This window comes from Oculina patagonica, chromosome 9 (genome assembly GCF_052425735.1).
Source record: "Oculina patagonica isolate OP01 chromosome 9, crgOcupat, whole genome shotgun sequence".
Lineage (NCBI taxonomy): Eukaryota > Metazoa > Cnidaria > Anthozoa > Scleractinia > Oculinidae > Oculina > Oculina patagonica.
Window position 1 is genome coordinate 30,861,926 of NC_135766.1, and position 27,000 is coordinate 30,888,925.

At 41.4% G+C, this 27,000-nt stretch overlaps 1 protein-coding gene across 1 annotated transcript in view; it reads left to right on the forward strand.

Annotated features, from left to right (window-relative positions):
- The first annotated feature begins 399 nt into the window (after positions 1–399).
- Positions 400–27,000, forward strand: part of LOC144664636 (replication factor C subunit 1-like) — a 58,444-nt gene continuing 31,843 nt past the window's right edge. The window contains exons 1-7 of the mRNA XM_078525801.1: positions 400–483; positions 558–695; positions 2,009–2,099; positions 4,284–4,317; positions 5,716–5,792; positions 6,012–6,090; positions 23,323–23,434. Coding sequence (XP_078381927.1) covers positions 481–483; positions 558–695; positions 2,009–2,099; positions 4,284–4,317; positions 5,716–5,792; positions 6,012–6,090; positions 23,323–23,434 — 534 coding nt within the window. The 5' untranslated portion in view covers positions 400–480. The remainder of the gene's footprint in view (positions 484–557; positions 696–2,008; positions 2,100–4,283; positions 4,318–5,715; positions 5,793–6,011; positions 6,091–23,322; positions 23,435–27,000) is intronic.

Below are 27,000 nucleotides of genomic sequence, written 5' to 3' on the forward strand. Positions count from 1 at the left end.
TGTAAATAATAAAGATGGTAAATTTTAAGCTCGGTGATAAATATAAAGAGTATATGGTTTGGTTGTAAACTCCTTAAATTAAGTGCCTCGGGCTCAGGCCATTGTAGTGATATCCCGTTTCCATGAAAAAAAAAAAAAAAAAAAAAACTGAGATTAATACCAAAACGAGATACAGCAATAAAATATCACTTTGAATCAGGAGGCAACTGACGTCACGCCAGGCTGTATTGGGCTGTTTACAGCCTTTCTATGCTCAGACTAAAAAAGAACGCGAATACTCTCTATGCAAAAGAACGCGAACGCACGAGCGAAGCAAGCGCGAACTCTGTCCCTCAGTCGCTGGGGCATGGTACCACACGGAGATAATACGAGACATTTCACGGAAGCTTACATGACAGGCGAGTGACCGCTGGCCTCGTTTTAGGAGCGTTTCAAAGATGGCGCGAAATCTGCTAAACTGATGCAGGAAAAGGAATCGAAATGGTTTGTTTATCCTTTCTGTTTTATTTACGAGCTTGTGTCGTGTATTATTGACAAGAATAAGTTCTTCTTTTCAGGATATTCGGTCGTTTTTCAGTCCGAAAGGAAAGACTGCAAAACCAGGGGCTTTGAAGATCGAGAATAAGCGCGGGAAAGATGCAAGTGCGAAGTCTGCATCGAAACAAGATCCTGGAAAGGGCCGAGCAAAAAGCAGGGTAAGGAAATATTTTTTTATTTTTATGAATTAATGTTCGAAGCTCAGTTAATAAGTAGATTGTAGCCTTTATAAAGAGTATATGTTGTGGTTGTAAACTAATTAAAGTAAAGCACCTCGGGCTCGTGCCATTGCATTTTATATACGCACCCCCCATCCCCTTCCCCCACCCCCTGATGGTAAGTGTTAACCTTTTCAGAAGAAAATTGTAAAATACCCAAGCACTGCTTTGGACACAGAGGCCTGGAAAGATTTCGCAGAGCACCATGCATTAATTATGCATACAAATTTTTCCATATAATCCTGCAAACAGGAACCGCAGTCAACTGAGTGAGTGACAAAATTTTATGCATAATTTGTGTATGGTGCTTTGCAGGAATCTTGCCCAGAAGCCCAGTTGAAAGAAGATACCCTATCAGATATTTTGCCATAAAAACCTAAATCCCTCATGGGTTTTCATCACCCCCCCCCCCCCCCCCACCTTAGTCAATGCTTTATCAACTATGACTTTTTATATTACATTCAGTGTGAATTAGACACCGACCATGCACTGTCCAATGACAGTTAACCAGGTCTTGGGTTACAGTTTTTTGCAAGCTCGATCAGGGCTGTAACCCATAACACCTAAAGCTAAGGTCACTCATGTTACACTTGCGCACAGAGCAAAATGCAGTACGTAATAACTTCAATGTAATGGCTGCTTAAAAACTTATAGGGGCTATGTCACGCAATTTTAGGCCATTTTGGTACTGACCAACCGGTCATATAATCTCGGTTATATTATCACTACAGTAAACACCCGCGTGTAAGAACCTACAATTTTCTAAGTTTGGCAAAATAGGTTCTTGTATTTGGGGGTAGTTATTGGTAATTTAGGCTAAGTAGGTTCTAAATAAGGTTCTTAATTTCTAAGGAGGAGCCATAGTTTTTGATTGTACGAGAAGAAAAAAAATGGGTTTGGTCCTTCATTATACAGCATTTATTCATAACTGTATTGCTTCAAGCCTCATGCAAGGTCCAAAGAAGACAATTACAGTCTATGTGAATCTGTCTTTTCTTTATTTGTAAATACAGTTTGGGATGTTCTGTTAAAAATGTTCATAAAAATTTTCTATAACCCATGAAATTTGCTTGGCTAAACAGGTTCTTATATTTTGGGGTATTAAAATGGCAAATAATTATTTCTGCCAGCAGGTTCTTAAACCACTAGGTTCTTACACGCGGATGTTTACTGTATTTCAGACTGAATGAGGCAAAAAGATTCATTTCTGCAGCAATTTTGTATAATTTTTGCATCCTTGTTTATCGGGATAGGGTTTATCAAGCAGCGAAGATGATGAGATTACAAGAAAGCAAAAGCCTAAGGAAAATCAGAAGAAGAAAGCAAGAAAATGTATTGACTCAGGTAATGGCTAAAAATGGCAGTATATCACAAATTCTCAAGGTGTTCAACAAACAGACCACATGTTCCATGAGTTACTTGTACCATATTATGCTGACAAATAAAGTTTGATTTTGGAGGAATCCTTTATACTAGAAAACATACATACTAAAACCCGAAACAACGAAACGAAAACACCGAAACGAAACGACCGAAACCGCCAAAACGAGCAAAACGAAACCGCCGAAATAACCGAAACGGCCGAAACGAGCGAAACGAAACGAAATCACCGAAACAAGCAAAACTTCAAGAATTTCGTCACTTACCGTACTATACACCCCGTTTAGCCTACTTTACACTCCGATTAGCCTACTATAAACCCCGGTTAGCCTACTATACACTCCGGTTAGCCTACTACACACTCCGGTTCGCCTACGTTTCACTTAGGTTAGCCTACTATGCACTCCGGTTAGCCTACGTTTCACTTAGGTTAGCCTACTACACACTCCGGTTAGCCTACGTTTCACTTAGTTAGCCTACTATGCACTCCGGTTAGCCTGTTTACGGTTAGCTCTCAATAATTGTAATGGGTTTTGCTTGTTTCGGTGATTTCGTCTCGTTTCGGTCGTTTTGGTGGTTTCGTTTCGTTGTTTTGGGTTTTAGTACATGCCTGTATTTACCAGCCCTTTTAATCCTGTCGATTTCGGCAGCGCAGAAGCTAGTTTTACGCTGTGATGACCGAAACTCAGGAGTATATACCTTTCCTTTCTATTTCTCATAAATTTTGGGGTCCGTTACGGAGGAAAAACATAAAGAAACAAAAAGGTTAGTGTTACCGTATAACCGACAACTTACCGACATCTTACCGACACCTTACCGACACATCACCGCCTGTCGGCCGGCTGTCGGCCGACAGTTGGCCAACGTCATAGCCAAAACCTGTCGGCAGGTTGTCGGCCGACAGACGACCGACAGCCGGCCGACAAACGGCCAACAGACGGCTGACAGACGGACGACAAACGGCCGACTGTCGGCCGACAGACGACCGACAAACGACCAACAGTCGACCGACAGTCGGTTAGCGGGAGCTGTTCTTCACAATTACCGATGTATTTTTTGCACAGCTCAACGTATCTCTCACAACAAATTTTCTTGCAATAATTTCTGTGACAGTGACAGTGTAACATGGCCATATCATAAGTTGTACTAGCCGCAACAATTGCTTAACTTGAGAATCTTTACAGTATTGTTAAATACTTGATAGCTGTAAAATGAACTGTAGTTTGATATCATATTACTAGCAATTATTAGTGATTAAATGAGTTGCAAAATCTGTCATAGACCCAATGCATATGGCGGCTGTTAATTTTTTTGGCTCCCAGAAGAATCATTTGTGAACAAGATTAAATTACTCTAACTTAAAGATTAAGTCAAAGTAAATCAGTTTATGAAGTTTAAAGGCTCTACTTTCATCTAATGGGAAGTTACAGGGACATTTATATTGCCAAAAACATGAAATTGAGGCTAGGCAGGCCAGGGTGACTTTTGCCATACAAATCTCTTAAATTTTAATGAGATAACTTTGCAGCCATTTAACCCAAAACACTGATAAACTTCTCAGAATAGCATAATATTTCATATATATTTAAGTGCCACCATCAGCGTTGTAAGAAGCTTGACCAAACAACAGAAATGAATGACAACCAGGGCTCGAGACGGTAGCCAACTAGCCAAAGGCTAGTAATTAAAATGCAATTTTGGCTAGTAGGTTTTGGCCTTTCATTAGCCAAAATGGCTAGTGAAAAAATCAGGCATTGGAAGAAACCGCATTTATTAAAATCGTCTCTCAGAGAATATAACTAAGTAAACTGTTGATATTATAGAATGTGAAGCTTTAAACAAGCTAGTTGACAAAAACGCTTGTACATGCACAATTTTTATAGTGAAGAACAAAGCCCAATTTTGTACAAAAAAAAAATTTTAGGAACATGTTACTGCTCAAGGTAACATTATCGCACATTGTTTTCACCCCTCCCTCCCTTAAAAGAAGAACTATGCTTAAAAATTGTGGCTAGTAGAAAATCAGTTTTGGCTAGTGAAATCAAAGCTGTCAAAAAAAAGCAAAAAAAGGTAGTAATAAAAGTTAGTCTCGAGCCCTGACAATATTTGCATAAGCTCTACACTGATTTTATTTTTGTTCCATTTTAGATTCTGATGAAGATCCTCTTCCTCCCAAAATAAGGTATAGAATGATGTGAATGTTGTGGTTTAAATTTGTCTTTGGTGAAGAGTTTTTTAAACCAGTTATACATGTACCTTTGTTCTCCATTGTTGCAGCTTATGACAACAAAATATGAGAAGGAAAAGTAGAAATCAAACTGGTTTGAAAAGTTTTTTAAACTAAAGATTAATTTAAATCACTGTACAACACATGTACATGTGTTCATGCTTGTTACATGTCACTTGCTTTGTCTAATTTTTGAGAGGGAAATTTGTATCTCTTGTCAAACTGCCGGCCGGTTAGCTCAGTTGGTAGAGCAACGGACTACCGTTTGGGTCTCAGGTTCGTGTCACAGACCGGACCAACACTCAGGGTCTTAAAATAACTGCGGAAAATGTGCTGCCTTTGCAATGACATCTGCAAATGGCTAGATATTCTAGTCTTGTCGGATAAGAACGGTAAACTGTTGGCCCCGTCTCACAAGCTTTGCACATGTATTAAATTCTGTGGGACGTTAAAGAACCCACACAATCTTCGTGGAGTAGGGGACGTTGTCCGCGGTGTACATAGTGGTCTATCTCAGTTTCACACTCACATAGGGGGCATCATTAATCATTCCTTAATTACTTGTAAACTGCCCCATAAGCAGTCTGGGAAAGTCGCCTAACCAGTGTTGTAAAATTACCCCTGAAAATATGTAAATGTTTACTTTGTTAGGATTAGGTTAACAGGCTGTAACTTGGTTATAACTGGCTTACTGACTACATTATTTTACAGTTTACAGTTACTCAAGAAATAATGTTAGTGTTGCTGAGTTATTTGTCATCTGTGTTTGGCATTTTACTGAAGCTGCACACACCTGTACATTCATTATCAAGTCAAAGAAGTTGCTATATACACTGTAGCAGCTTAACTTAAGGGTTTAGGAAAGTTGTCTGCTGACTTAACAGGGCTGTAAATAACAGGTGGTCATCAGACACTGGCCAACCAAAATTTGTTCATGTCCGATGAAATTCCTAGTGTAGTGTGGACACGATGTCCGGACAATTTTTTGATCATAAATCATTTTTATGGCAACAATGAATAAAATTCAATCGGCTTTTGTTTTTGGTTATGTTCGACCAAAATTGTGTTTTGTCTGACCAAGATAGGGTCTTAGTAGTACATATGTCCTTTCAAATGAAAAAATAAATAAAATAAAACTGTAAAGCAAATATGCAACAGCCCCAAGCAAGTAAAATTTGAGAGCTGCTTGTCACAAGAGTGAGCTAAATTCATTTTTTTTTCAAGCCCTGGCATGTATCTCTACTGTAGCTGCATGAACATGATTCTACAGTTTCTTTGACCATAATTATGTGTATTTAATGGTGGTATTTATCTTCTTTTCATGAACCGATTTCATGTCATTTTCTATTGCAGAAAAGCCACATCAGCAAATAAAGGAGAGAGTTCAAAACCTAAGAAAAGCAGAAGACCCATCAATTTAGAGGACTCAGGTAAATAGTCAATCAAGCAACTGTAAAGAATGCATTACTATTATTATGGTTTGCAGACAGAAGGTTTTATAAATCCATTTTCAAATGAAGTAAGAAAAGTTCTGCATGGTTTTCGTGAGGGGGGGGGGGTGTCATACAGAAATTATGGGGAGGTGGTCGCTCAATTTATTTTGCATTTAATGTTTAATTAATTTATTTTTTTGTCTTGGTATTACGCAGATGAGGAGGAAGTTGTTCCTCAGAAGTTAAAGAAATCAGAAACAAAAACAAGCAAAGAGGTTGTCCATGTTAAGAAAAGGTACTAAGCAATTACTTTGCTCTCAGATAGTTGTTATTTTTGCCATTTTTGCAGTTCTTGCATAGAAAAAATGAATTAATTAATCTTGTTTAATTCTGTGTAGAAGTCTTTAACATGATCTTTATGCTACTAACTGAGAACTAAGTAAATTAATATTGAATGGGTTAACAAACACACTGAATATGAGGGTTTTGGCGCAAATCCAAAAAAATGCGTTCGGGGCTTCGCCTGGCTCGCCTGCCGGCTTCGCCATTCTCGCCCCTCACTGTTTTTTTGGATTTGCGTCCAAAACCCTCATATTGCAAGTGTGTCGGGGTTAGATGACAGCCTTTCAACCCATGCACATGTATCTAGGCAAAGGCACCCTTTTAACACTTGTTGAGGACTGTCCTAAAACAAGTGGCCCCCGCCAAGCCCCAAAGAACAGGCGCGCCAGAATTATTTTTCAATTGAACAAATATTTTTTACTTTGTATATGCACCAAATGGCTGCTGCAAGATATTCGTCAGAAGTTTTGCAAGCTATGATGGAGGAAAACCTCCGTGAATTTCAAAGAAACCCGCAAAGAAATTTGTCTTTTTTACTGGCCAACACCGATTTTAACGATTGGCTCCGAGTATGGAAAATGGACATACCCGAAACCGAAAAAAACAACAAAGATCTTTTAATTTTTGCAAAAAAACACAAAAAAAAGTTTTATGATCTTTTGGAAAGTGAAATTGAAGAATTGAATGACATAAAAGCAAGCTTCGGGCTTAAAGTAAAATTTTCGATGAAAAGAAACGGAGTTACGCAACACATGGAGCACTATTTCAGAGAAAGAGAACCGCGTCTTTTTACAAAAAAACACCAAAGACCGAATAAAAAAAAGAGTTTGACGAATTTATTGACAAAGCAAAGGGAGAAATCGAGGCTTGGTCGGAGAGGGGCTCGGGGTGGGTTGTTAAAAGAATAACAAGGGCGTACACCTATGTTGCGCGTTATCGGCCATTGCGCGGAGGAACTTACTTGCCTTTGCCTCCCAAACTGGCAAACAAAAAAGCAATTATTAACGTGCAAAACAGTGACAACCAGTGTTTAAAATGGGCTTTGAGAGCTGCTTTATTCCCGCCTGCGAACGGAAAAGATCCTCAAAGAACAAGTAAATATCCCGTTGATGACGGCATAAACTACAACGGAATCGATTTTCCGACACCCCTAAAGCAGATTGACAGGCTTGAGGCGCAAAACAGAAACCTTGCAATAAATGTTTTTGGGTGGCACTTGAAAGACGGGTGTGTGATACCTCTCAGACAAAGCGAAAAAGAAAACAAAATACCCCGTATAAACCTTATGTTGATTGAGTCAGGATTGAAACAGCACTACTGTTTTATAAAAAGAATTAGCGCTTTGTTACACGACCAAACCAAACACAGTAACAAAAAACACTTTTGCATGATGTGTTTGACAAATTTTACAAGAGAAGACTTGCTTGAAAAGCACAAAAAGTATTGCAATGGGGTCAAAGGCAAGCCAACAAGAATCGAAATGCCAGATGAGGAGAAAAACACCCTTTCTTTTAAAAACTACCAAAAACAAATGAAAGCGCCTTATACGATTTACGCCGACGGCGAGGCATTGTTAAAAAAAGAGCGCCGAGAAACGCCCGAGAACCGCCAGAAAAGTTACACGTACAAAACAGAAAAGCACGAGGCATGCGGATTCGCTTACACGCGTGTAAGAAGTGATGGTGAACACGAAAAACCATTCGTTTACAGAGGAGAAAACGCCGTTGAAGTATTTTTGAACTGTCTTTTAATTGAAGAAAAGAAAATAAGATATGAATTGTCAAAGCCAAAACCTCTCCTTATGACGCAAAAAGACTGGGCAAACTTTAAAAAAGCCGAAAACTGCCACATCTGCGAAAAATCGTTGGTGAAACAAAACTTTTTAGACTCTTTGCCGGTTTGGCTTAAATCTAATAAAAAGGAGTTTGGTTACTTAGGACAGTTACACAAAAAATGCTATTACGAAAGAATAGAATTGGCGAATACTCTTAATAGCGGGAACCATTATAAGCTAAAAAAGCTTGAAAAAAAATCACACAAATTAGCCGCTGAAAACCAAAAAAACTGCCTAGCGTGCAAAGAGCCGCTTATCCAGCCGAACTACAAGGATGCGGTGAGGGATCATTGTCACATAACAGGCAATTTTCGAGGAGCCGCGCACAACGTGTGTAACTTAATGATGAAAATAAATCCAAAAAATATTCAAATACCAGTTGCATTTCATAACCTGAGTGGCTACGATGCTCACCATTTGATGCAGTCAATTTCGAAGATTTCAAAAGAGGCACAGAAAGAGGTAAAGTGTGTTGCAAACAACATGGAAAAATACATTACATTTTCACTGGGGGGTTTAAGGTTTATTGACACTTTGAACTTTTTACTTGGAAAGCTTGAAAAACTTGTAGAAGATACGCCGAAGGATGCATTAAATATGACGAAAAAGGTTTTCTTTGAAAAAAGTGAACTGTTGTTAGACAACGGAAAATATCCAAGCGAATACGTTGAAGTGTGGGAGGAATTTAATTATAACAACTTGAGTGAAAGTTTTTTTAAAGGTGGGGACGAAACTAAAGAAAAATGGCAAATTGTCAATAACATCCACATAACAGATGAAGGATACAAAGAAGCAAAAACCATTTTTATAGAAAAATTTGGCTTGTTAACACAAAAGGGGATTTATCCCTATGAATACATGGACTCATGGGAAAGATTTAAAGAAACAACTTTGCCGAAAAAAGAAAAGTTCTACAGTAAACTTACAGGCGAGCACATAACAGACAAAGAGTATGCACACGCGCAAAAAGTGTGGGAAACCTTTGGCTGCCAAAATCTTGGAGACTACCACGATTTGTATATCAAAACGGACGTTACCCTGTTAGCGGACGTTTTTGAAAACTTTCGAAAATTATGCCTTGAGAAGTACAATCTGGATCCCGCAAATTATTACACGTCGCCAGGTCTTTCTTGGGATGCGCTTTTGAAAAAGACAGGTGTGGAGCTTGAGTTACTCACAGACTACGAAATGCACCTCTTCGTCGAAAGGGGAATAAGAGGCGGGATTTCGTCGGTAAGCAAGAGATATGCAAAGGCGAACAACCCATATGTTAAGGGATTTGATCCGAGTCAACCAAAAAAATACATAATGTATCTCGATGCGAATAACCTTTACGGGTGGGCAATGAGCAAGCCGCTTCCGAAAAGTGGTTTTAGATGGAAAAAGGTTATGCCAACAGAAAAAGAAATAATGACAAAAAAAGAGCATGCAAAAACTGGATGGATTATGGAGGTGGAGTTAGAATATCCGAAAGAGCTGCATGACGCTCACGACAGTTACCCATTAGCGCCAGAGAAAAAGAAAATAGACAAAGAAATGTATTCGCCTTACCAAAAGAAATTAATGAATGATCTTGAATTAAACCCCCCAAACACTGAAAAGCTTGTTTTAACGCTTGAAGACAAAACCAATTACGTCGTGCATTACCGAAACTTGCAGTTTTATTTAAAACAGGGAATGAAACTCAAAAAAGTGCACAGGGTTTTAGAGTTTGAACAGGAATGCTGGATGGAGCCCTACATCCGGATGAACACAGAATTCCGAAAAAAAGCAAAAAACAACTTTGAAAAGACCTTTTACAAGCTAATGAACAACTCGGTTTTTGGAAAAACAATGGAAAACCTGAGAAACCGTGTAGACATAAGAATAGTAAGAAGCGACGAGACAAATAAAATAAGAAAATTGGTCGCAAGTCCATTGTATTCAAGGCACGTGATGTTTTCAAACGATCTTGTCGGAATAGACATGCGAAAAAGTAAGCTGTTTCTCAATAAACCGGTCTACACAGGCATGACTATCCTTGACGTAAGCAAGCTATGCATGTATGACTTCTTTTACAACCATCTGAAAAAGGAGTACGGGGAGCGTTGCGAGCTTTTGTATACAGACACAGACAGCCTTTTGCTTGTGATAGAAACAGAAGACGTTTACGCGGACATGGCAAAAAACATCGGCGAGTACGACACAAGCGACTACCCCGAAGAGCATTCACTTTATTCGAAAGAAAACAAAAAGGTGTTGGGGAAAATGAAAGACGAATGCGCAGGAAAACTGATTTCAGAGTGTGTTTGTTTGAGGCCGAAAATGTATTCAATAATGACAGAAGGTGAAAGCGAAAATGAAATCGAAAAAATAAAGAAAAACTTTCCTGAGGCAAAAATAAAAGAGTGCACTTGCGAAGGGGAAAAAATGCAGGTAATAATGGCAAACGACGAAGAATTGGTCAAAAAAATAAAAGAGAAACATCCGAAAGCAAGTGAGTCAAAATGTTGTAACACGCTGAAAGTGGACGAAAAAAATATAAAAAAGGCAAAGGGGGTGAAAGAGTGCGTGACGAAAAATGAGATAAATCATAAAGACTTCAAAGATGCACTTTTTCAAAACAAGGAAAGCTTTCACGAAATGCACATGCTAAGAAGCTATGCCCACGAGATGCATTCAATAGTGGTAAACAAAAAATCGCTGTCGCCATTTGACACAAAGAGATGGATAAATGAAGATGGGATAAACACTTTGGCATATGGGCACTATCGGATGGGTGCGGAGCACGAGAGCGAAGCTCTTGCAGAGAAGGGGCAAAAAAAAGAGCCCACCGCCCCATAAAAGGGAGTGAAAAAACTAACTAGCCGCCAAGCAAAGGTCTCTCTAGAGTGCTTTAATAAATAAAAAGCCACTCAGGAGTGCCCAAGGGGCTCAAGCACTAAGGGCTTGGTGGTAACTGTGTATTTGGAGGAATAACAAGCAATTCTTCACGCACGAAGCCGCGCTTTGGACCATCGTGCAAGTAATAAAGAACTGGCTGATTAGGTTTAGTAACAGACCTTTCAATGCTGTAGACTTTTAATGACCAAATCGGATCTGTAGCCCTTTTTACGCCGCCTTCCAGCTCGCCAGGTTGGTAGAGATAGCGCACATTAACGAGAGAGGGGAGTTTTTTTTCTTTCTTGCCAACAGGTCTTGTATATTTTGAGGACGGTTTTGACGAAACAGCCTTTTCTTTGATTGCAGCAGCAGGTTTCTTACCAGTAAGACTGGTTACTTCGTTGTTCAGAGCGGCAACAACTTCGGGTAGCCTTTTTACCCACGCTGTCGACCGCTGGCCAGATGGCAGGTTCATCTCGACACCGTACTGATAACCAAACAGGCGCCCTGCCAGTGTTTGATTAAAACGTTCAACAATAGCTTGATCTCTGTGAATGTTAACACGCCCGCGTCTAATATAGGTTTTGTGATTTTCCATTTCTTTGGTAACAGCTCCCATGAATTCGCGACCAGGGTCAACTTGCAGCATCTGTGGCCATTTTAGTGCACTTCGCCTGTAAATTGTCTGAAAACCTTTTGCAACCTCAGTTGAATCTTTGGAGGTCAAAGGCTCGGCCTCTTTGAATCGGCTGGCAACGTCAACAACAGTCAGAGCGTATTTGTAAACTTTTCGCCCTCGCGGCAGTTTGTCGTGTGGCAGAAAAAGAAGGTCCGCCTGGTGGACCGCGTTTGGAGAAGAAACATCGAATTTTGGGCGAGGAACGTATCGTGGTGCCGGAAGGTAGATCTGCCAAAGGGCCTGCTTAACGAGCCACTTTTTTGCGGCATCTTCGGAAACCTTGGCCGCCTCGGCTAATTTTTTTTATCGCTGCAATTCCCTTCCAGTAGCCCTGGGGGCTATAGTAGACTTTCGAGATTTTCTTCGAAAAGTTTTGCTCCGCAAAAATCTTTGCATCCATGTGTATACAAGAAAAAAAAGAAAAGTTTAAAGAAACCGAAAGGCAGCGTACCCAAGTGCAAGCGCGCCAGCGCCAACGAACATAAGTTCACCTTGTTTCTGCTGCTCACTTGGCTGATAGAAATCAGAGAACTTGGGTTCTTTCGGAGGAATCATTTGTTTGTCAGGATGTGCCTGGTTGTAGAGTTTGAAAGCGTAGTCTGTGTTCGTAAAGTTTTGTTTCGCTTGCTGTTTGATCTCATTGTTGGTTTCGATCCAGTCGAGAAGCTTCGTGCGGTCGCGAGAGTACTTCGCGTAAGCTGCCTGGTAAGCCTCGAGAGCTTTGTCGTGTCTTTCTTTTTCTTTCAAAGCGGCGTCATCTCCGCCACCCAAAGCTCGAGCAAGATAGTTGCCGCCAATGAAAGCAGCAGCGTTCAAGATAGCTCCGCCAGCCATAATCGCGACGCTTGCCATTTTGTTATTATACTATTCTAATTTTTTTTTAATTGGTTGGGAGAATTTTCTGGTCCTCGAGATACTGTTTAAGTGCAACGCTGCCAGCCATGACGGCTGTGAACTTTACATAGTTCATAAAACTGCTGCTTGGGTCGGATGTGAAGTTTTCTTTTACAACTTTTTTGGCAGCCCAGCCGATTCCGGCGGCAAGGCCAGTAAGAGTCGCGGCATCCATGAGTGTTTTTACGAGTTTGTTGTCAGACATGGCGGTTCAGTATAAAATAATAAAAAATATTCAATTGAAAAATTTTTTTGTTTATTCTTCACCGTTTTGCGAAGCAAAGTTTGCAACTTCTTCACCAGATTCAACTTCTTTTGTTTTTTTTATACCTCTTTTAAAAATTGTATCCTCATCCTTTTGCACCCGAATAGCGGTTTTAACGCAAGTTTTGGAAAATTCAAACCAAAGTAATGCAATACCAGCCATAGCTGCACCTTTAACAAGGCTGTCAAGAATAAAACCAAGGGACATTGTCGGTATAATAAATGAAAAAGAAATGTTCAAAAGAAATTTTTTAATCCATCGGACGGATTCCTCTTTGTTTGCGAGGTCTAATGGCATTTTGGATTGTCGAAGGCGTGTCTGAAGAACGCGTTGCAACCCTTCCAATACTTTCTGCTGTAACGCGCAAAGCGCGGGGTTCCTCTGGGACCCCTGGTGTGTCATCAGTTATAAGAGTTGGCGGAGCTTTAAATGTTGGACTTCTTTTTTCGTTTATAAAGGCTTTTATGTCTTCGCGTTTCACATAAGTTGTAACGATTGCAACGCCGATACCAAGCAAAGATATCCATTGATTTGTGGTGAGACCGCTTGATTGCGGCTGAGCCTCGGGCGGAGCTGGTTCCGTTACGGCCGGTGGTGTTACATTTCGCTTTGCAGCAGCATATTTCTTTTCCTTTTCTTTTGCAATTATTGCAGCAGCCTCGACAGCAGCTTTTTTCTGTGCTTCACGAGCCTGTTTTGTTTTTTCAGCTGCAAGCTTGCCAGCAGCAACTCGCTTTGGATTTTTGGCAGGCTTTGTTGCTGGAGTTGTTGAAGTAACTTGTTTCTGTTCTTCTTGAGCGATCGGAGTTGGTTCGAGCTCGGCCATTTATAATAAAAAAAAAAAAATAATATTTAAATAGAAAATTGCTCAGCAAGATTTTTTGCTAAGCAATTGCTAAGCATTGTTCAGTAATTACTTAGCATTTTCTTAGCATTGCTCAGAAAAATCTTCAGTAGTGTTTGTGTCCGCATCTTTGGAAGCACCTTTGGTTTCGCACAGCGAAGTGTGCGACTTTGTAGCTTCGTTTAAATCAATGTGCTTTGTTGTGATGAGCGCAGCATTTGCAACGGCAAGAAAGCGGCCGCATTTCAAAGCCAGACCGCCTGCCAAAGTGGACAGCTCTTTGCTGATGATGTAGTCGTTTTTGAGTTCCTTCTGATAATCATTGACGTCCTTGATATTTACGGCCATACCAACGACTATAGTAACAAGAAAAATAAAGCTGTCAATCAAGCTGTCGGTTGTTTTGGATCCAACGTATGCCTCATATCTCTTTAAGTACTTTTCAACTTCTTTATCTGTCAAGCGCTTCACCTGCTCGTGTGTCAGTTGCACACCGATTGCTTCTTTGGCTTTTCCTGTTGAAACAAGGATTGCAAGCTGTTCACGCAAAGCAGGAATGTCAGGGCCTTGAATGAGTGCCATAGCGCTTTCTGTACTTTCTGGTTCAGCTCCTAGCAGTTCCATTACGGAAGCTAATTCTTGTTCACTTGCAGCGCCCTTGACGCTCTCGGGAGGAGAAGTTGCGAACGGGTCAGCCATTTATTACTCTAAAAAATATGTTCAATAAGAAAATTTTGTGCCGTAAGGGTGGCGATGAGAAATGACAAGATGCGAAAACTTATTTTTTTTTAGCTTTAAAATGATTTCTTTGTAATCCTCATGGGCAAGTTCGCCAGCGTAATCCTCAAAGATTGCCTTCGTGGTCTTGGCAGAGGGGGTGTAAAAGAAAACGATTGCCGCAACATTTTCGCGGAATGAGGATGTTATGCTTGTCAATTTTTGAGTTAACACCCATATGCTCAAGCCTGCGTGGCGAGCAGAGAAAGCAAGATTCACCAACTCCCCTGTTCTTCCTTTTACATCTTTCGAAGCAGCACAGTCGTCGAGGATGATAAGCGTGTTCGTACCCTCAAAAAGAAATCTTGAAAGCCTTAACCAAGATTCCACCTCGTGCTGCTCGCAAATGAAAACAAAAAATCGAATATCTTCCTCAGCAAAGCGATAATAAGTCTTGTTGTGCTCGAAAGTCGGGCAGATGAGCACGATGTAGTCAAACTTGCCTCGGAAAGGGCCACAAAGCTGATTGACCACGTATCTTGTTTTTCCTGAGTTCGTTGGTCCCACAATGAGGGCGTTGAAGGGTATATTGGCAGGATCCATCTTCGTTCGTATATGTACCTAAGGTACACTTTTTCAAAGAAAAATTTCCCCTTGCGGGGAAGTGTGTGCGATTTACGCACACATTATAAAAGCACAGATTCTAACTGCCTGCCAAGTATATTCATTTGGGCGTCGCTGATTACGTAAATGTGGCAGTTCAAATTACCTGAGCCGCTTGCTTTCCTCTCTAGCTCAAGCTGGACACCGTCCTTTGTGTTCACAAGGCGCGTGCCGCTTCCGTGCATCGAGTGGTCAGCCATGGAACGCAGATCAATAAGAAGGCCAAACTTGTCTTCTGTGTAAAACTTTTGCAGAGTCATGTGCTGCGTTTTATTTTTTTCTTTCATGTAGAATCTTTTAACTTCTCCCCAAATGTCCATTCCTTCGATGCCGTTGTTGTACAGCATGTTTGGCGAGCCGTTGACAGTGATGCTTACTTTTGTAAGGTCCGGGTTAATGTACTTTTCCGAGCTCCTTGCACCTTTGTTATATTGCTCAATAAATAGGAGCAAGATACCTTTCAAGGACCTCCTCTGCGGGTTGACCCTTAGATTCAGACGTGTGTCGGAGCCTTTTGCAAAAGTCACCACTTTAACACGCTGGATGTGGTCGTAAGCGAACTCTTTGCCGCCCGAATAAGCGCTGAACGCTTCATCTGCAATTTCCTCGCTTCTTATCATCTCGTACTCCAGCTGGATGTTTGTCAACTTGTATTTTAGTTTTGTTGTATCTGAGCCTCTGACCACATGTTCGGCTGCCGCGAGCTTCAGTTCGAACACAAGATCGTTGTATAGTGCCTGAGGATAAAATGCCCCATGGTCAGTTAAAATCTGGTGATCCAGGCGGATGCGGTATTTATTTCCATATATCTCATTCAGCTTTTTTTCTGCGTCCACACCTGAAGTTTTCTTATCGCCAGCATTTGAGCGAATTTTGTTAAGGTCCTCGCTCTGAATGCCCTCTGGCACCCTGTCGTCGCGCTCCTCCTGCGAAAGGAAAAAATCCTCAAATATTTTGTAGATGTCATAGCCAACCGTGTCCTGCACGACGGTGCCTTCGTACTTTACAACAAAATCGTCGACCAGAGCTCGGCTGACGTTGTCAACCAGAAAGTTGTTGGCATGGCCTCCGCTCAAGTCGATGTTGAAGCGCAGCGCCAGCGAGCCGGGCACAATGACCTCGTTTTCGTTCAGCTTGGGCACTGAAACATACAACGTTTCCTCTGGATTGGCTTCTGTGCGGTCAAAAGTGATTCGTTTTACCGCGCGCTCGGCTTTCAGTGCGCCGAGTATTTTCTCTGTGCGTCCCGGTCGAAGGTTTTCTTGAACAGCAGCCATCTCTCGATTGGTTTTATTGTTAAATTGAAAAGTTTAATTTGAAAATATATATAAATTACGTGATGGCGGAAGGTGGTGGTGAGTTTGGATACGAGGACCATGATTTGGACCGAGATCTTGACCACAACAGTGATAACGATGATGAAGAGGAACAAGAGGTCGACACAACCCGACCATTTCAGCCCGGGGAGGCATCCACACCCTACCATGGGGGTGAACAACATGAAATGCAAACGATGCAGCACGAACAGAGCGGGCTGCCAGACACATCCTACGAAGAAACACCTTTTTTGGGAAGCTTTATTCATCAAGATGACAAACCGGCAATGATTGACAGAGCTAAAGATTTTATCAAAAGAAAATTCCCCAAAGTGAACTTCGCAAAATTAGACCCAATAGGTTTTAGCAAAAAGAGTGGCAATGAAACTACAATTGTATCCTTTGGATCAAAAGGTGGCGAGACCGAAATTTTCAAAAAAGACGGAACTGGCCTTCTCAAAAAATTCACAAACAAGTTTAAAGCCCCCCTTGGGCCAGAAGCGGAATCTCTGATTGCTCAAGAAAATGAAGAAATACGAGAAACCAATAGAAGATTAAGAGAATCTGAAATCCAAGTTCAAGAGGGCCAAAAAATCGCATCAGAAAAAGAAAAAGCCATCGAAGAAGTAGAAAAAAAAAAATAAAAATCGAGCGAAATAACGCCATTATTGATCAACTTGGGTCAGCTGTTGAAAATAAATCAGAAGTAGAAAGACTTAAGCTATTAAATAAAAATCTTGAAGCTGATGTAAAAAACTCAGAAAAAGAAGTTGCTGCTCTTGAAAAACTGGCAAAAGATAAGGCAAAAGAACAAAAAAAAGCCGACCAACTAAGGGCAGTCCTCGCTGCCCAAAAGAGCAAAAGAAACACTTTGGAAGAAAATCTCAACAACACAAAAGGGTTGGATGATTTAAAAGAAAAAGAAGCCGAGATAAAACAACAAAACGAGGAAGACAAAAAAATTATTGAAGATGAGAATGCCTCGCCATCTGAAAAACAAGCAGCGGAAGACAGAGTCGCAGAAAGAACCGAAGAGCTGGGGCGTTTGCAAACGCAGATTGCAGAAAGAGAAAGAGCGCTTCCACTTCGTGAGAGGATCAAAGAGATCTTCAAAAAACATGGCGTGACATTAACAGCAATACTTCTTGCTGCTGGTGTCACGATTGGTTCTGTTATTGGAGCCATTACAAACTCTTTGAAGGCCACCGGCAAAGCGTTGGGGAAAGGCCTAAGTGATATTGGCTCAAAGGTAGCATCAGCTCTGCCTGGTCTCATTGGCTCGATTGCGAAATTTCTTTTCAAAACCGCTGGTCAAGTAATTGGATTTCTTGCAGAGCACACCTGGCTGCTTATCCTTGCTGTGGTTGCTTTTCTTGTTGAAAAATACATCAAAAAGAGACGTTAACGCATAAGGGTGTAGAGCAAAGCTGCTGCTCCAACCGCGCCAACAGCGACAGTTGCTTTGTTTATTTCGTGTGAATCATTGGCTACGGCCTTCGTAGCTTTAGCGCTTTGCGCGTTGCTAGCTGGTGTTTCAGCAGCGCTTGCGGCGGGTGCCTGATTTTTTTTTGCTGTGGCGCTCTTGTGTATAGGATTTGAAGGGTGGCTGTTTGGTGGGTTGATTTTTGATTTTCCTCCCGCCATCAGTTTAAGAGCTGCTTTTTTTGTAGCTTTATTAACCTCATCATTCACTCCTAATTTCATCCCAACAACAGCCTGCTTAAGCTGGTTATTGTAACCAACAACGCTTTCTGTGTTTATCACCATACGAGCGGGCATCAGCCAGGCACCTGGGCAGACTGCAAGGTTAAGCCGAACCTTAGCTTCGTCGATGGCTAGTTGGTATCTTTGGACCGACTTTGCCAGATCAGGTTGCCTTATAGCGTCTTCAACCAACACGAGGAACTCACTTTGCGCTTCCTTTGCACGGCCGCCTGTTCCAAGTATGCTACTTCGAACGTTGACCTGCGAACCGAGAATACAGTAGACAAAAGCCTCTATCGACTGGTTTACTCTCGACAAACCTGCCTGAGTAAGCCCTTCAGTGCCGTTAGGACAAAACCAGTCTGCCTGTGCATATGCAGTGTCGTCTGGCTCGATGTATTGAATCAAGTTACCTTTGCTTGCAGCTCCCCCTTCGTCCGAAAATTTATCGTAATCGGGGTATTTTGCTCCAGTTTTGTTTGGTCCAATGTTAGTAATCCAGATATAAACGTTACCAAGTCCGTGGTTTGCGCCTGTTGTGAAACGGAAATCGCTTGACGGGTCGACACCGAACTCAGCGCATATTCTTTTGTAAGAAGCCACGTCGTACTTGTTGTCGAACTGGCTAAAAGTGGGGTCGCCTGGCAAGGCGCTTACGCTCTGAATTCCCCCCATCTGAAACAATATTCGCCTTATCGTGAAATAAACGTGAAAAAGGTAAAAATTTCGCACAATCGGTGGCAAGCTGAGAGCTGAGTGCTCTTCATCGAAAATATCTCGACTTATACCGCAGCCTGTTGTCGCGCACCATACCGCAAAGTTAAGTTGCTGTGGCCAATAGGCCATATTTTGGCTAGCAAGCCACCTTTTTGACTCTTTTCCTGATGTATGCTTCAGTTTTGTTTTTTGAAAAATCTCTCTTAATTTCGTTGTGAAATATTGGTCTGGTGTGACGTAGATGTTTATTTGGCTGTTAAATATTTTTTTCAAACTTGGTGCGGCTTCGTGAAATCCAACAGCTGGAATTGGCAAAGATGAGCCTTTTGCGCCGCTTGGTGACAGCTGTTGTGGAAAACCGCCTGAAATTTGATTCACCCCCAGTGCTTTTTTCATCTCTGGGCTCCAATATTTGCTGTCAGAGCCAAAAACATTTATCAAATGGTCTTGCCCTGCCTTGTAATAAATGTCTGCCGTTGCTGTGTGGTTGTACGCGAACTCAACCTGTGCAACAAATTTTGTTCGGTCAGCGTTTGGATATTTTGCAAGAAAAGGTTTCCATGCATTGTCTTTTGCCGCTTTAGAAATTGTAGTTGCTTCTGGGGTTTTCATCCACTTCATAAAACCTCTTTTTTTGCATCCATGGTCCTCTTTTATATTAAACATTTTTTTTTTTATTTAATATAAAAATGGTTGTGCTGACTGTCACCACAAAAGAAAATCCGAACACTGTTTATTTTGACCAGCCTATTCCAAAACCGAGCTATATCCGGCTTTTAAGTTGTTCTCTTTACAACAGCTGGAATAGTTTGGAAAAGGATGGAATAGTTTTTTATAAACAAGTGAACAAGGAAGAGAAGGCGCGTTATATACGGCAAGGAAACTTCTCACTCGATGACATTGGGAGTATTTTTGAAAAAGGATTTCCAGAGAAAAACATGTTTTCTGTAACAAAAGGCATTGCAGGCCGTTCATTGATAATAAAAGCAAAAGAGCCCAATTTAAAAACTTTTGGACTGAATGAAAGTCTTATTAAGTTCTTTAATTTGCCTGGGTTTGAGAATTACGCAAGTATTGAAAAGGAATTTTTTGAAACAATTGAGGTAAATAATGTTTCAAATCCTAAAAATTACTTCATCAACTGTGACCTTATCGACAAGCAACAAAGCTTGCTAAATGGTAAGCCATCAAGCCTTTTAGCGTTTTTTAACATACGTGGAAAACCGTATGAAAAAGTTTATTACCAAAATACACATTTTAACGTCTTGCGCGACGTTTCTGCTGAAGAAAATGTATCATCTCTGACTCTTTCGATTAGAGATGAGAATGGAAAGCCATTCGATTTTAACGGCTCAAATCTTACATATGAGTTGGAATTGAATTAAATTAAATACAAAATTAACTTTTATGTATACGAGACCATGTCATCTGCTAATGTTCTCCCGAGTGCCCCTGCTTATGGTGATCGCGAAGAAACACAACTTTATCCAAGCCTCCCAACAAATGCCGAGAATTTTCGGCTGACTGAAATAAGTAAAATTGAAAAAGAAATATCCGCTGAAGCTGAGCATTACAGGCTTGTGTTAAAAAAATATAAAAAAGTCCGGAAAGTTATTCACTATTCCGTGGTCTGTCTTGGCGCCGTGACGGCAGCTCTGTCTTCTGGAGCTGTTGCGACTTCACTTACTGGTGTTGGAATTGTTATCGGCGTTCCTGTTGCAGCAGTAGCAGGTATATCTGGCGCAGCTTCCACTGGCCTGTCAGTTATCAACAAAAAGCTTGAACGTAAAGTTAATAAGCACTCAAGAATCCTCGCTCTGGCTGTTGCAAAACATGACTCGAAAACAGCTCTGTCTCACAAGCTCTGAATGATAATCTTGTTTCTGACAAAGAGTTTCAACTGATCTTACGAGAAATGCAGAAATATCGTCAACTTAAAGAGACTTTACGTTCAAGCTTTGCACACAAACAAACAAATTCACAGCCAGACACGAAAAAATACGACAAGAGATCATGAAAGCAGAAAGACAAAAAATGAAAAAAAAACTTCTCGAAAGCACCACCGACATTTCGAAATAAAATTTCAGTCCAATAGAACATTTTTTCATTTAATGAAAGAATGATTGTCTGCGCTCATCTTTTGTTTACTTTGTGATTGAATATTTCACGCCAGAGTGGCAAAAAAATATTCGAGTCATCACTAAAAGGTTTTGATTGTCTGAACAACATTTGAGGCTGTCGTTCCTTTTTCCACGATCCACGATCCACGATCCTTCTTTTCCAAAAGACCCAAGCCCCCTCGACCTGCACGTCACGCTCTGACTGCGACAAAATAATTTAGCGACCGCCAGCAAAAGATGGGCCGCACGTTTTATTTTTTGACCAAAAAATAGGTGTGAAGCAGGGGTTTTTCATTTTTTTTTTTTTTTTTTGGGAGCCGTGAAACAATATTTATCTATTAATATAAGCAATCAATAAAATTAAATTTTAATAAAAATTTTTTTAGTTGTAATTAATTTTTGACGGCGGACATTCATGGCACGGTATAAGGTAAATTTTGGCGGACATATGGCCACGGTATCCAAGGTATTTCTTGACACGGCGGATTCAGGCCACGGTAACTAAGTAAATTTTCTTGACACGTAGAAATTACTTTAAACTTGCAAGTTTTTTCAATTCGGGTTACGCCATAACCATTGTTATTTGACGTTTTAAGGATGATTAATTTTTTCTGGTTCGCCGTCTTTGGAGGTGTTGTGAAAGATTTTTAATTTGCACGCAGTTTATCATCCCACGTTGACATAAAATGAATATTATTGATTAGAAAAACGTCTTTAAGCTTCCGATATACTTAACCTGCGATAAATCGCGACCAAGCATTATTTTTCCGTAATTCTCTAGAAGGCGAACTGATAATATTCGGACCTCTTTGTCGTTTATGATTTCGTAGCTCGAGCACGGTTGAAAAAAAATTAGTGAATAAAATTCTGCAAGAAATGTTGTGATACAAGAAGCGGAAGTGGAGAGAGGGTCAGAAACAAGGGTCAGAAGGCACAAGAAAGTTTGTAGGTGTAAGCTAAGTAACGGGAAATATTGTTACAGAAAGCAAACAAATTAAACAATATTTAAGCGCCGCGATTGAGCTTGTTGGAGTATTCACTAAAAATAGCTTAATGATTCATTTTTTTACTCTTATATAAATCAAGCTAACACCTGGATATCATAAAGAATGACGAGCCAAACGCCAACAGAACGTGTTTTACTTCACAATCCTCGAGTTTATCAATTTTTGGAAGAAGTGGCAACACAAACAGTTACTCCACAAGAGAAACGACTGATAGAATTCCAAAGAATCTGTATTGCAAGAAAAAAAAAAGCCTGAAAAAGATCAACAACATCGAGGCAGCATACGCGGAAAACTTATTATGCACTCACCGGAGCGTGCAAGTTTTTTTAGCTTGTTAAAACGTTTGCGACAACACTGCTGTCTAATTTTTTTAATTTTTCAATCAGCTCGTCTGTTAAAAAGATTGTTATTTGTTTTTCATTTTCTTTTGTTTTTTTGTATGTTGTAAACGCTTTTCCATGAGATCTTTTCAAGTTTTTCTTTACATTCAAGTTAATTTCTCCAGTTCTCCCTCTTCCCATCTTCGTTTACTCAATAAGAGCATTTGTTCAATTGAAAAATAATTCTGGCGCGCCTGTTCTTTGGGGCTTGGCGGGGGCCACTTGTTTTAGGACAGTCCTCAACAAGTGTTAAAAGGGTGCCTTTGCCTAGATACATGTGCATGGGTTGAAAGGCTGTCATCTAACCCCGACACACTTGCAATATGAGGGTTTTGGACGCAAATCCAAAAAAACAGTGAGGGGCGAGAATGGCGAAGCCGGCAGGCGAGCCAGGCGAAGCCCCGAACGCATTTTTTTGGATTTGCGCCAAAACCCTCATATTGCAAGTGTGTCAACTGTTTCACAGATGTTATTTTTAAGGTTCTGTCCACATTAACCTGGGTAAATTTGAAAACGATAATGTAAAATTCTGGTTATAAACCCGCCCACCTATAAGGCCCTCTGGTTATAGGCCCATCAACCTGGAAACAAAAATGTACATCTGATTATAAGCCCCCTGGATCTAAGCCCCCCCATCTGCTGGATGACAGTACTGAACAGGGCTAAATGTTGTTTTATTATGCATTTTAAACTACAAAACGTATTTTGATCAACACTGTCGTGGCTGGTTTTGAAACATTTTTTTTCTGCTTATAAGCCCTCCTGGATATAAGCCCCTCCGCTTATAAGCCCACCCAAAACCCCTTACGAAGTTGTATAAGCCCAGGCCTTATAACCGAAATTTTACGGTATGCTTTATCACACACCGAGTTACAACGCATGCACAGAGCTTAATTGTAAAGCTACAAATTGTTTTGAGAGAGATCACATGACTATTTTGATGTCATTCACATGACTATTTTGATGTCAGCATTTTCAAAAAGTCCTGTCCACTCTACACCACCTAGCCAGCTTTTTTAAATTTACCCACTTTGGAAAGCACTTTTGAAAAGTACCGTTTTCGGTGACCAAAAACGCCATTTCAGTGTGGACTGTTGGCCTATCCAGTGAAAATAGATGCGTTTTCAAATTTACCTAGGTTAGTGTGGGCAGGGCCTAAGACTCTTTGTTTTTTTTCCTTTAGTCCTGTAAAGCCTAAAGAATCTCCAAAAAAGCCCACATCTGCCCTTGACTTCTTTGGTGCAACTCCAGTTGAAAGAACATCTAGAAATGTATTTGCCACAAAGAGAAAACAGGTTTGAAAATTGACTACTGTTTAAAAACTCTATGCTATAATTAAATAGTTGATTGTCAACATGCAGCAGGGCTCAAGACTAACGGTAGTCAACTAGCCAAAGACTACTAAAATTTAGGTTTTGGCTACCAGGTTTAGCATTCCTACTAGCCATTTGGCTAGTGAAAACCTCGGAAAAGTCAACCGTTCTTCATAGAAATCAATAAACCTGACTACTACTTTTGGGCTAGTAAAATCTGACATGTCACTAGCCAGTAAACCAGTGAGTTAAAAAGTTAGTCTCAAGCCCTGATGCAGTGGCTTATAATATTATTTTCCAATTAAAGCCGAGACATTTTGAGCCATGGTAGGTCTTCCTTGGAACAATAACAAAAATACATTATTTTGTATCAGTCTAATAAGAACAATATGCCAATGTTTTTTGTAAATTGAGCTGCACAGTAATGCACTTTGCATGCTGCGCGGCAGGACTACTAGGGCCCAGGAATGCCTTGAGCATTACACAAGAAAATGAGTCTCATGAATGGTCAGTGGTCTACACTCCTGATTCTCCTGGTTCACGTGGTTTGCCTGGATCTCCTGGATCATCTGGTAAACCTGCTTCAACTGGTTCACCTAGTTCACCTGCTTCTCCTGGTCCCCTGGTTCTTTCACCTGGTTCTCCTGGTTCCCCTGATTCTCCTGATTCACCTGCTTAAGTTCGTTGTCCTGGTTCACTTGGTTCTGCTTGTTCTTTTGGTTCACTTGGTTCTCCTGGTTCACCTGGTTCACCTGGTTCACCTGGTTCACCTGATTCTCCTGGTTCACCTGGTTCTCCTGGTTCACCTGGCTCACCTGATTCACCTGTTTCTCCTGTTTCTCCTGGTTCTCCTGGTTGTCTTGGTTGCCCTGTTCACTTGGTTCTGTTGGTTCACTTGGTTCTCCTGGTTCACTTGGTTCACTTGGTTCTCCTGGTTTACCTGGTTCTCCTGGTTTACCTGGTAAACCTGGCTCTCCTGGTTTACCTGGTTCTTCTGGTTCACCTGATTCTCCTGGTTCACCTGGTTCATCTGATTCACCTGGTTCTCCTGGTTGTCTTGGTTCACCTGGTTCACCTGATTCTCCTGTTTCTCCTGGTTCACCTGGTTCTCCTGGTTGTCTTGGTTGCCCTGGTTCACTTGGTTCTCCTGGTTGTCTTGGTTGTCTTGGTTCACTTGGTTCTCCTGGGTCACTTGGTTCACTTTGTTCTCCTGGTTCTCCTGGTTAACCTGGTTCTCCTGGTTCGCCTGGTTCCTCTGGTTCACCTGGTTCTCCTGGTTCACCTGCTTCCCCTTGTTCTCTTGGTTAACCTCGTTCTCTTGGTTCTCTTGGTTCACTTGGTTCTCCTGGTTCATTGTTCTCTGTTCTTGTTTTTCTTGTCCTTCTTCCCGTTCTCCTGGTTCACCTGGTTCTCTTTATTCTCCTGGTTCACCTGGTTTTCTTGGTATACATGGTTCTCCTGGATCACCTGGTTCAAATGGTTCTCCTTATTCACCTGGTTCTCCTGGTTCACCTGGTTCACTTGGTTCTCTTGGTTCACTTGGTTTTCCTGGTTCACTTGGTTCACTTTGTTCTCCTGGTTCACTTGGTTCTCTTGGTTCACTTGGTTTTCCTGGTTCACTTGGTTCACTTTGTTCTCCTGGTTCACTTGGTTCACTAGGTTCTCTAGGTTCACTTGGTTCTCCTGGTTCACTTGGTTCACTTGGTTTTCCTTGTTCACTTGGTTCACTTTGTTCTCCTGGTTCACTTGGTTCACCTGGTTCTCTTGGTCACTAGGTTCACTTGGTTCTCCTGGTTCACTTGGTTCTCTTCGTTCTCTTGGTTCACTTGGTTCACTTGTTTTCCTGAGCCGCGAGGATCACTCGCCCAGGACCCGCCCAGTCCTAGAAAAAAAAAAATAGAATTCTAAAATAGATCCACTCAAAATAAAACACAAACACTTACCACGATATGATCCTATCCCAAATTCTGTAGTTTGCAATAAAGTAGAAATGTACAGTAAAAGCAGGGAAAGGCCGCAGCGTCAGCCGTGGAGAGTCAAGGAGAGCTGTACACTACGTCCATCAGTCACACCAAGAGGAGCCAGCCAGATGGAGATCAAAATGTTGTAGGCATCGCGGAACAGTGAAATTATGGAGGTAAAGACGGAGTGATCGTACCCCACCGGTGTTGTGTGACTCACCCGAAGCACACCGCCGGGGGGGGGAGGCATTTCCAACCCTGTTTTCCTGGTTCACTTGGTTCACTTTGTTCTCCTGGTTCACTTGTTCACCTGGTTCACTTGGTTCACTTGGTTCACTAGGTTCTCTTGGTTCACTTGGTTCTCCTGGTTCACTTGGTTCACTTGGTTCTCTTGGTTCACTTGGTTTTCCTGGTTCACTTGGTTCACTTTGTTCTCCTGGTTCACCTGGTTCACATGGTTCTCTTGGTCACTAGGTTCACTTGGTTCACTTGGTTCTTCTGGTTCTCTTGGTTCACTTGGTTTTCCTGGTTCACTTGGTTCACTTTGTTCTCCTGGTTCACTTGGTTCACCTGGTTCTCTTGGTCACTAGGTTCACTTGGTTCACTTGATTCTCCTGGTACACTTGGTTCTCCTGGTACACTTGGTTCTCCTGGTTCTCTTGGTTCACTTGGTTCTCCTGGTTCTCTTGGTTCACCTGGTTCTCTTGGTCACTAGGTTCACTTGCTTCACTTTGTTCTCCTGGTTCACTTGGTTCTCCTGGTTCTCTTGGTTCACTTGGTTCTCCTGGTTCTCTTGGATCACTTGGTTCTCCTGGTTCACTTGGTTCTCCTGGTTCAATTGGTTCACCTGGTTCTCCTGGTTCTCTTGGCTCACTTGGTTCTCCTGGTTCACTTGGTTCTCCTGGTTCACTTGGTTCACCTGGTTCTCCTGGTTCACCTGGTTCTCCTGGTTCACTTGGTTCACCTGGTTCTCTTGGTCACTAGGTTCACTTGGTTCACTTGGTTCTCCTGGTTCACTTGGTTCACCTGGTTCTCTTGGTTCACTTGGTTCACTTGGTTCTCCTGGTTCTCTTGGTTCACTTGGTTCTCCTGGTTCACTTGGTTCTCCTGGTTCACTTGGTTCTCCTGGTTCTCTTGGTTTACTTGGTTCTCCTGGTTCTCTTGGTTCACTTGGTTCTCCTGGTTCTCTTGGTTTACTTGGTTCTCCTGGTTCTCTTGGTTCACTTCGTTCTCCTGGTTCTCTTGGTTCACTTGGTTCTCCTAGTTCACTTGGTTCTCTTGGTTCACTTGGTTCTCCTGGTTCACCTGGTTCTCTTGGTTCACTTGGTTCACTTGGTTCACCTGGTTCTCTTGGTTCTCTTGGTTCACTTGGTTCACCTGGTTCTCTTGGTTCACTTGGTTCTCCTGGTTCTCTTGGTTCACTTGGTTCACCTGGTTCTCTTGGTGCACTTGGTTCTCCTTGTTCTCTTGGTTTACTTTGTTCTCCTGGTTCTCTTGGTTCACTTGGTTCTCCTGGTTCACTTTGTTCTCTTGGTTCTCTTGTTCTCCTGTTCACCTGGTTCTCTTGGTTCACTTGGTTCACCTGGT